At 40.2% G+C, this 10,903-nt stretch overlaps 1 protein-coding gene across 1 annotated transcript; it reads left to right on the top strand.

Annotated features, from left to right (window-relative positions):
- Window positions 1-4,565: 4,565 nt before the first annotated feature.
- On the top strand, window positions 4,566-10,462 carry CRYBA1 (crystallin beta A1). The gene is made up of 6 exons (XM_044286702.1): window positions 4,566-4,590; window positions 7,988-8,049; window positions 9,273-9,391; window positions 9,493-9,634; window positions 9,962-10,104; window positions 10,206-10,462. The coding sequence occupies exons 1-6, from the start codon at window positions 4,566-4,568 to the stop codon at window positions 10,351-10,353; spliced, it is 639 nt and encodes a 212-aa protein (XP_044142637.1). The 3' UTR covers window positions 10,354-10,462.
- Window positions 10,463-10,903: the final 441 nt, after the last annotated feature.

Below are 10,903 nucleotides of genomic sequence, written 5' to 3'. Positions count from 1 at the left end.
TACGCCAGCCTTGGGGTGCAGTAGAATTTAGACTGTTTTTGCAATAAATTCAGGTGAAAAAAAGGAGTACCTACATAAATAGATCGAATACAGTCAACAAAGGTAGAAAACTGAATTTGTCTAAAAAATTTAAATAGGCGAACAAGGCGCATAAAACCTCCAAAACAGGAGCAATTTCAGTATTAAATGCAATTAAAACAGCATTTTTTACACTAAAAAACAGGTGCAAACACTTTAATAAATGTTCCCCATTGTGTCACCCAACTCCTCTGGGCACCGACACTCAAGTCTCCTCAAGGTGGCAGCGGTAAAGATGGCTGAACAATAGTGGCACCACGATATCTCCTCCACATGGCCTGGTCTCAAAGTAGGCATTCTTTTACAGGCACTTACCCTTCCCTGCCCACGCCCACAATTTTAGAACTGGTGTGAGCGGGGCAAAGTCGCAGATAGCGGTGCACCTGAAATACGCCTAATTTAGGCTTATTTCAGCATAGTAAATGACTCCCTGTGCTCTCTGGCATCTCCCACATCTGACCAGAAAGCACTGCCAGAATTTCTATATATCCTCTCTATGTATGTGCTAGCTTGTGTTTGGCCATAGGTGGTATGACTCAGCCCAGCCTTGTTTCCCAGAAGTTAATCACTGCCATCACTGGTATACATGAAATAGTACAATACACATTGTTCATGGTGCATTACTTACTGTGACCCTAGTGGTTCACCAGACTGTAACTTTAAGTGGCGCTGGAAAAAAAACAACTAAATGTGGCCCCACTATTGAAGTGGCGGGTCCAAATTGACAGAAGGCAGAGCCAACTTAACTAGGCAGGGCCAGCAATTCTTTAGTGCAGCACAAAATACCGCCCCAACAGAACCAAATATCACAGTCCAGCATAAAATACTGCTACCCCAGCACAACAGACAACAGTAAAGCATATTATTTATTTTATAAGAGGGACAAGGCTGTTTTCAACCCCTTTACATGCTTCTAGTGAGTGGTGTACAGTGATATTGCAGTTAATACCTAATATACACTATATGGACCAAAGTATTGAGACATGCCTTTTATTCAATAAATTTGAGTGTTTCATTCAGTCCCATTGCCACAGGTGTATAAAATCCAGCTCCTAGCCATGCAGTCTGCCTTTACAAACATTTGTGAACAAATAGGTTGTCCTAAAGAGCTCACTGAATTTGAGCATGGTCCTGTAATAGGATGCCTCCATTGCAACACATTTGTAAAATGTATTTTCTTCTACATATTCCAGGATCAACCATGAGTGGTATAATTGCAAAGTGGAAGTAGGAAGCAGGAACCACAGCAAAATAGCCATGAAGTAGAGACCATGTTACAGAGCGGGGACGCCGAGTGCTGAGGCACATAATGCTTAAATGTCGCCAACGCTCTGCTGACACAATAACTGCAGAGTCCAAACCTCCTCTGGTATTAACATCAGCACAAACCAGGAGCTTCATGGCTGAGCAGCTGCAGGCAAACTTTACATCACCAAGCACAATGGCAAGCATTGCATGGAGTGGTGTAAAGGTTCCTTCTGTAAAAGAGAAACCCCAACATGCCAGTAGTTAGTGAGGCGGCATGTCACTGGTACTGTCATTTAGACATGGTAGTTCAGGGTTAAATGTTGTACAAATTAGTACTTGTTCTTGCTACATGCCCTGTGGCACTTGTCCATGGTGCCAAGAAGGAGTGCCTCCAGACTGAAGTCAAAGGTGGAGCATCAATGAGCGTGAAGTAACATATGACGGGAGTGAGTTTTACTACCAGACACCGCCAGTAGACAAGTGGTGCTATTTTTGGGACAATCAAACCATTTTTTCGAATCTCCAAATAAACCCTTTCATCTTATTAGCTGTTTGGTAAAACAAGATGGTAAATGTAGATTTCTTATGGAAGGCTTATGTCTGGACAGGAGACAAGGCCCATTGTGTCACCATTAGATTTGACCTAGGGCTAACCTGGAGGCTTAAGAAATTTTGGATTTTTATAACCTTAATATGCCCCTTACATGATTATGGTCTTTGCACTGAATATCCCCAGGTAGACTGGTGCATGGTCTAGGTCAGCTATTTATTCTTAAAGAGGACCTTTTATTGGTTTGAGAATTATTATTCCTACCAGATAGGTGAACGCCTCTACATGTAAGTGTTTTTTTTAAATACCGCTCCGTGGGGACACTGTGCTCCCCGCTATTTTTGGTGTCTCATATGTTAATTTCCACCATCGATACAGGGAGAAGGAGACACCAGCGTTTGTCAAAGGGCATCTCCTTCTCCCTGGGTGTGACGCCATCCAATCGCATCACAGCCAAGGAGAAGGTGACCGTTTTTTCTGCCTGGCTGTGACAATCTCTGCTGTAGTTTCCAGTGATGGGAAGGTGGCTCCTGGACAAGTAAGCAGGGACTTGGGCCCAGCATGTACACAAAATGGCAGCAGGAAGGCTCACAGCGGCCCATAGGAGCAGGACATCCATGTTGGAGACTGGATCTGCTGGATCCACCAGCACTGTGTAAGCCGCATGGTCTAGGCTTCTGTCTGAACCCGAACACTGCTGCTCATTAATATACTTCTAGTAGCAATAACGGAGGAACAAAACAACACAGAGTTATGTCATATGATCATTATTAGACGGGGAATAAAATTATTTAGGACACCAGACATGTCAGGAAAGGTGACAGGTTATCTTTAAGGGCATAATTATAAACTATGCTACCTTTTAATAGCTTTTGGCCCTTTAGGCAACATACTTCAACATAGAATATTTTATTTTTATTTTACTCACTTATATAGCGCTGACATATTCCGCAGAGCTTTACAGACATTATCATTGCTTGCTCTCTCCAGTGGAGCTCACAATCTAAGTTCCCATCTCAGTGAGCAGGACAAAGAAAAGAGCAGGTGGCACTATACAGATACATTTTATTGAATAGCTCGGTGGCTATGCTAAATGTATAATTACATGCAATTACAGAAGAATACAGATCCAGGTGCTGATTTGAAACCTAGAATATTTTTCATGGGACAACCCCTTTAGCAAAAGTCTGGATTTTATTCTATATTGCATCTTGGATCCTTTTACTATTTCTTCAGTAATGAAGCCTCCCTGTCCATCTGTGCATCTACATCTAGAATATATTTTATTTGAAGCCATGTTCCTATGACAATTTTCACATGAAATAAAATATACCGTATAAATGATTAATTCCATATTGAAATATTATCAGAAAGAGGAGTTCATCTATATATAGATGTAAAAGTAAACCGTGTATTAACCAATGCACTACATTCACAGTTGCAATATACGGTATTGCCTAAAGGGAGTCCTTAAAATGTGTAAACTGTAAAAATTTTATTCCAAGAAATCTGAATATTAAAAGAAATTCAACTAGAACCTTGTGAATAGGTTGCTCCTTATTTAAAGGGGTTGTCTCACTTCAGCAAGTGGCATTTATCATGTAGAGAAAGCCAATACAAGGCTTTTACTAATGTATTGTGATTGTCCATATTGCCTCCTTTGCTGGCTTTATTCATTATACATTATACACTGGTAATTTCCATGGTTGCGACCACCCTGCAATCCATCAGCGGTGGATGTGCTTGCACACTAGAGGAAAAAATGCCAGCGTCTCTGGTGTCCGGGTGGTAGGAACTCACATAGGCTACTACTTTTTCCTACAGTGTGCAAGCACCGCCACCGCTGCTGGATTACAGGGTGGTCAAAACCCCTGGATACGAGCAGTGTATAATGTGATGGAAAAATGAATCAAGCCAGCAAAGGAGGCAATATGGACAATCACAATACATTAGTAAATGCCTTGTATTAACTTTCTGTACGTGATAAATGCCATTTGCTGAAGTGAGACAACCCCTTTAAAGGAGACCTCCAGACTACAAACATTGATAACCTATCCTCTGGATAGCTCATCAATATCAGATTGATGGGTGTCTGACACACGGCACCGCGGCTGATCAGCTGTTTTTGGCTGCCATGGGGCCAGAGACTATATAAAGTATGGAGCTTGGGGGCAGCGCCATACACTGTGTAGTGGCTGTGCGGGGTTACTGCAGAGTCTACTGTTTCCTCTGTGTCTCTGGTGCTGCGGCAACCCAATACAGCTGATCAGTGGAGGTTACAATTGTCAGCCCCCACAAATCTGATACTGATGACCTACCCAAAATATAAGTCATCAATATCTGTAGCACCCCTACTGACCAACTTCTTTGAGAAGACCATCCCCCTAGAAGACCACTTTTCCATTAAATATAGTGATGTCGTCTTAAAGAGGTTTTACTGTATAATTCTCTCTAGGATCCAGGCAGAAGGAGGGTAGAGCAGTGAAGTCATGGTCGGTAGGCTCAGTCATGCAGACAGAAATGTACATTGTGCTGGGCAATGAGACTCAGACAAGAGGGCAGGGATCAGAGGGGACAATAGCACTGACAGTATAATGCTGACACTGGGCAAAAAGCTGGCATTAAGACCCATGTTTTAGCTTCCTATATAAACCCTGGAGCAGAGTTAGTTGAAATAGGCAAGTGCCAGATGGAGATCCCAGCAACTGAGCGAGGTGAGTCCATGTTCTGAGGGTCCTTTTCATAGACAATAGTCCAATGTTAACATGCAGCTGATGATCCACTCTAATGACTATATATAATGGTTACTGTTTGAGCACAGAATAATCAAGGGTCGATACAGGATTTACACCCACAGAGGTAGGATAACTTCAAAGTCCAGGCCCCCAATACAAAATCTGTAACAGGGTCTTGTTCTGGCCTAAAGGTGCCCATACACCTTCCATATCTGAGTTTTTGTCCGATAGCTATCTCCCTGAATACCCCATACATGCGTTTTCAGTGGGAAGAGAGAAGAAGTGAATGTGCAGTCATAAATTTGGCACAGTATGCCTAGATAAAATAGTCTAGTTCTGACTTAAAAACTGGCTAAAATGATGCCACTTTTCATAAATATGCGCCATGGAGGTCAGTTCTATACATCGACAGTGTAGGACCTAATTTGGCAACAGTTCTAATTAAAAAGTGGACCTCTTTGATTAGATTATGTAAATCTTGATTTTTAAAAATGTCCAAGAATATGCAATTCTTGAAAAAAATGTTGGAGAAAATCACCTCTTTGCAATAAGGATTTAATAAGTAATATATGCACATTATTATTATTGCTATTATTATTATTATTAAAGGTGTTGTCCCATGAGAAAATAAAAATATTCAGCATTGTTCAAACCAGCACCTGAATTTAAATACTTTTGTAATTGCATGTAAATTTAAAAATGTTAGTATAACCACTGAGTTAATTAATAATGTGTATCTGTATAGCGCCACCTGCTGTTTGCTCTTTTTCCTTATTTCTCTGTCCACCTCATTGAGGTGGTTACACATGCTCAGTTTTATTCTTCAACTGCCACCAGCCCTGTCTTCTGTTAGAACCTGTAAGAGTTGCAGGGAAGAACCTGTAAGAATGCCACCTGAGAAAAAGACATGTCCCCTGAGCTGCCAGCTTGAAATAAATCTAGCAAAGCAATTAGAGAAATGAAGACATGAAAGCTGAGGTACAGGGCTGGTTCTAGCTTTTTTAGAAAGAGCCTGTTGTGTACTATATGATGTCTGATTTTACTTTTTTACATTAATCATGCGATAGCCCCTTCAACTCCTTCCTGATGCAGTGATTTTCAGTTTTTTGTTATCATTTTTTACTCCCTGCATTTACGGAGTCATAACTTTTTTTTTTTTTTCATTCACATTGCTGTATAAGGGCTTGTTTTTTGTGGGGCAAATTGTACTTTCTAATGGTACTATTTAATATCGCATTCAATGTAGTCAGAAGCTAGAAAAAAATATAAATGGGTCAAATTGGAATAAAAAGCAATTCCATCATAGTTTTGTAGGTTTCATTTTTTATTACATCAGTCTGTGGGTCAGTGGGATTACAGCAATACTACATTTTTATTGCTTTTCTTGTGTTTTAATACAAAAAAAATAATAAGTTTGAAAAAGATATTTTGTTTGCATTGCCATATTCTGACCCCCATAACCTCTTTACCTTTAGGTATATATATATATATATTTATTTATTTTTTTACTTTTTTTTTTTTTTTGGTTATTATTATTTTTTTTATTAATAATAATTTTATTTTACAAAGAGAAAATCTACAGTGATAGATTTTGGTGTCACAAGACAATAATACAGTGATACATTATATCATCATATACTAAATTTCCCTTTTTATCTTCTAACCCCCCCTTCCCTCCCTTCAGCCCCCTTTTTTTTCCCCTCCTCTTTCCCTCCCTTTTCTCTCTCCGCGGAGCTACCGTCTTTACACCTAATATTATTATTTCAGGTTGCCCCATATCCGCGTCCAGGTTGCCTTTTTTCCAGCTGTCTGAGCGAGAATGTGTTCGTATTGCTTAACCCTTTTCATCCGTTCCATCCACTCCTGAAAATTAGGGTATTCTGGAGTACCCCAGTATTTAATAATTAATATTTTGGCCAGTGCAATTCCCCGAAGCCAGAGTATCTGCTCAGTTTTATTTTGGTCTATCTCTGGGAATGCACCCAGGACAGCATAATTAATGCAGGCCTCATATTTCATGGGTGAGCTATCCCGCAGTTTCCGGAATATTTTAGTCCAGTACTCTTTAATCCCTGGGCATTCCCACAGTAGATGTATATAGTCTCCTCTATCTTTACTACATTTGTAGCAGTTCTGTTTCCTATTGTTGTAAATAATATGTAAAAGAGCTGGTGTATAATAGAGACGATGTGTAATTTTCAAAAGGATCCATGCATGGGCAGGGGAAACCGTCGATCTTTTAATGTTTCTGTAAACGGCGTTCCACGGGATAGGTTCCCCAGTCCGCAGGTCCCTTTCCCATTTAGCCTCACTTCTAAATGTGATTGTTTTAGTATATTCATATTTTAGTTTGGCATAAATGTGTGATATAGAAGTGTTAACAGTCGTATCATAACAAAAATCTAAAAAAGTGTTCCTTACAATTTTTAAGTAATTCTTATTCTCCGTGTAGTGAATAGCGTGTCGTAATTGTTCATATCTAAATTTATCAATAAATCCTAATGTCGTGTCTGGAAGGATTTTATTTAATGACTTAAGCTGTCCTTTATGAAAAACTTGTGCAATAAAACGTATCCCATATTTTTCCCAATATCCCACATCACCCAGTAGCCTAACTTGTGGTAAGTGTGCATTTCCCCACAGTGGGGTGTACTGAACTGCCTGGGTTACTCCAGCTATATATCTAATTTGCTGCCAAATATACCCGAGCATCCTACCAAAAGGGTTCATTATTATTTTCTTCTCCATCGTGCCAGTTTCAAGGATGTGAAAAAGATCCTCCCAGGGTCTGCAGTGCTCCCCGTAAATAAGCCGAATGCATTTATTCTTTCGGTTCCTTTCGTTTTTTTTTACTTTTTTAACATTTATTTTTAGTCCCCCTAGGGGACTTTACCATGTAATTACTTCTCCTATAGACTGCAATGATTTACCATTGCAGTCTATGAAAAAATCAGTACGCAGGGCTTGATACGGACTTTGCTATGGCTGTGTCAAAATAAGGTTTATTCTAATAATAGTGAATATCTTATGAAAACAGCCCCTGTCCATATACTCTTTTAGGGAGTATGGACTTCATAGATGGTGGGAAACCTGCCTATGAGCCAGGAATGAGCGCCGCTCTGGTGGATCTGCCATCATAACTTATTAGATGGCCAGACACGGCTTTCCCGGGAAAATCAGCCATTTGCTGGTGCCAAAAGCGGTGGAACACGGAAAGTGTTACCTTAGGTCATTAGTTTTTTTTAAAATTATATCTTAAGGTGACCCAGGTCATTTGAGGTTGACTTGCAATTTACTGCCTGACTGATATCATCGTGGAAGCTTAATGATCAGAGAACTATGCCATTGTTTAAATTATATGCTTTGTTTCTTGTAGACATCACCTCCGAAAAAATGGCCCAGACCAACCCGCTTCCTGTTCCTTTGGGACCCTGGAAGGTATCCAGTTATGGCTTACATGGGATTGTTAGGCGAGATAACAATAACATACTCAAGTAGAAGTAACATACAAAGCTGAGACTGCATTATACTCCCCAGTATCTGTCTTTTATCGTGAATACGTTCCAGTGAGGAGATTGTGTTTTAGAAGAGCATTACCAAAAATGACTAAAGAGGACCTTGTGTTTATCTCTTGTATTTCTTGTCAGCGACTCAAATTGTTTCTTATGTTTGGCACCAAGAACAAGAAACCATGAGATTAGCAGAACAAAATAACCATTCATCATCCTTATCAGACAAAGTAGAAAAGAACAACAAGGAACCAGCATGTTATAGCATTCACAAATCACATATCTGCATTATTATAAAAACACACCCAACACGAACATTAGATTCCTACTGGTAACACTATGTCTAAAGAGGCACTAAAGGGGTTTTCTGGGATTTTGATATTGACTGCTTAACGCAGATAGGTCATCATTATGAGATCGTCGGGGGTTCGACTCCTGGCACCCTCACTGATCAACTGTTCGAAGAAGCAGCAGTGCCCCTTGAGCGCTTAGGCCTCTTCCTAGGCCAGTGATATCATGTTCATTGGTCATATGGTCATTCAAGTGAAAAGGGCTGAGCTGTGACACCAAGTACAACCATAATTCAATAGAAGGCGCTGTGCTTAGTAAGGTGCGTCATTTATCAGAGCTCTGTGAGCACCACAGATTCCTCAAACAGCTGATTGGCAAGGGTCCCAGGAGTCGGACCCCGGTTGATCTACTATTGATCAATATAAAAATCCCAGAAAACCCCTTTAAAAGGAGTTTTTAAGTATTTGAAAAAAATCACCACACCTGTCCATTAGTTGTGAATGGTATTGCAGATAAGCCCCTTTCGAGTGAACAGGGATGAACATCAATACCTGTTCTCAGGAAGAAAGTAGTCGCGCTTTCCTAAATCTGTACAACCCCTTTAAATAGAGCTAGGCTGTGTCTGAAAGCTTTTATAGGTGTTAGGCTTAGATTTAGGTCATCTAATACTTAATGATATTGGAAACGCGTTATAGTGTGCAAGAGATATTTACTTGCAATAGCCTAAGAGATACAGCCCAAATATGAGGTATGATTATTTCTGCATTATATTTGGGAAGTTTACACCAAGGGTGCAAGCTGACAAGCAAAATATAGTATAACTGGGTTACACCCAAGATATAAGTTAAATTTCTCTTACAGATCACAGTATACGAACAAGAAAACTTTCAAGGAAAGAGGATGGAATTTACTTCCTCCTGCACAAACATCATGGAGTGCGGCTTTGACAATATTAGGTCTCTAAAAGTGGAATGTGGATCGTAAGTATGAAAATGTATAAAGAAAGATTATAAAGGGATTATACTACTGTATAGTTCGTACAGTAGTAGTATATTGACCGTCTTTCTTTGTATTCATGCAGCTGGATTGGATACGAGCACACAAGTTTCTGTGGTCAGCAGTTTGTACTGGAGAGAGGAGAGTACCCACGCTGGGACTCTTGGAGTGGCAGCAATGCCTATCACATTGAGCGCCTGATGTCTTTCCGCCCAATCTGTTCTGCTGTAAGTACAAAAAAAATGGGCAAAAAGTGTAAAGAGATATATAGTCAAGATGGGCATGAGCTTATGGAGATAGAATAGCATGTCATAGTAAATGTTTTCACGGTCAGCTCTCCTGATGAAGTTATTGAGGCCAAAATCAGGAGTGGATCATAAAAAGAGAGATATTATACAGGACGGATATGATTTTTTTTGTTTAATTTTCTTTTAGTTTCTTCTTTTTTTGGCTTCCATACCGACCATGAGGCTGTACCCTTAGAATACTAATACATAAAAACTTTGTGTAGCTTGGTGAACTGCTGCACTTTACATTTGAAGTTTTCTTTGCAGAATCATAAGGAATCCAAACTAGTCATTTTTGAGAAAGAGAACTTCATTGGGAAGCAGTGGGAGATATGTGATGACTATCCTTCTCTGCAAGCAATGGGCTGGTGCAACAATGAAGTGGGATCCATGAAGGTTCAATGCGGCGCGTAAGTATTTGGGAATAGTTCAAGACAAGATATTAAAGCCAATGGGAAGAATTAAAGCATCCGTTGACTTTGATCTTCTGACTCCCGCCTGTCTCTTGCAGCTGGGTGTGCTACCAATATCCTGGTTATCGTGGCTACCAGTACATTTTGGAATGTGACCACCATGGAGGTGAATACAAGCACTGGAGAGAATGGGGCTCTCACGCCCAGACCTTCCAGATCCAGTCTATCCGACGCATCCAGCAGTAAAGGGCCAAGACTCTCTTGTCACTTACCCTTGCCGTGCTTGCGAGAGGTCACTGTACACAGGCTTTCTGTGGCGCCACCAATCTCTTTTAATGCTAATCTACAAGATACAGAAACCTTTTATTGTACTGTGAATGCATGTTGGGAAAATGACTTATTAATTGTACCAACTGCGAAAAATGAAAAATAAATGTACTTCAGAAAAAAACTATGACGATTTCAGATCTTTGTTTCATCTGTGAAAATACCGGTTTTGTGCTTGTGAGATCCGACGTTTGCAGCACATGCTGCTGTGACTTGGCGCCAAATGCCAGAGTTCTCCTACATGTGCTGTAGAAATAAATTATCGCATCAGAACTGAATAATTAAGCCATATAATAATATAATTACTGTAGCTGACAATACTACAGTGAACTGACATAACCTGAGCACTGAAAGGTCTCCCTCCATAACTGACCTGCAGTCCCTTCCCTTCGTCATTTTACCATCACACTCTCCACACGGAGTCCCTATTACAGTGGTTCTCAGACTGTTTTAGCACATTGAGCTGAGT

Source organism: Bufo gargarizans, chromosome 3 (genome assembly GCF_014858855.1).
Source record: "Bufo gargarizans isolate SCDJY-AF-19 chromosome 3, ASM1485885v1, whole genome shotgun sequence".
NCBI classification, from domain to species: domain Eukaryota; kingdom Metazoa; phylum Chordata; class Amphibia; order Anura; family Bufonidae; genus Bufo; species Bufo gargarizans.
This window is presented reverse-complemented; position numbering and strand designations above follow the sequence as displayed.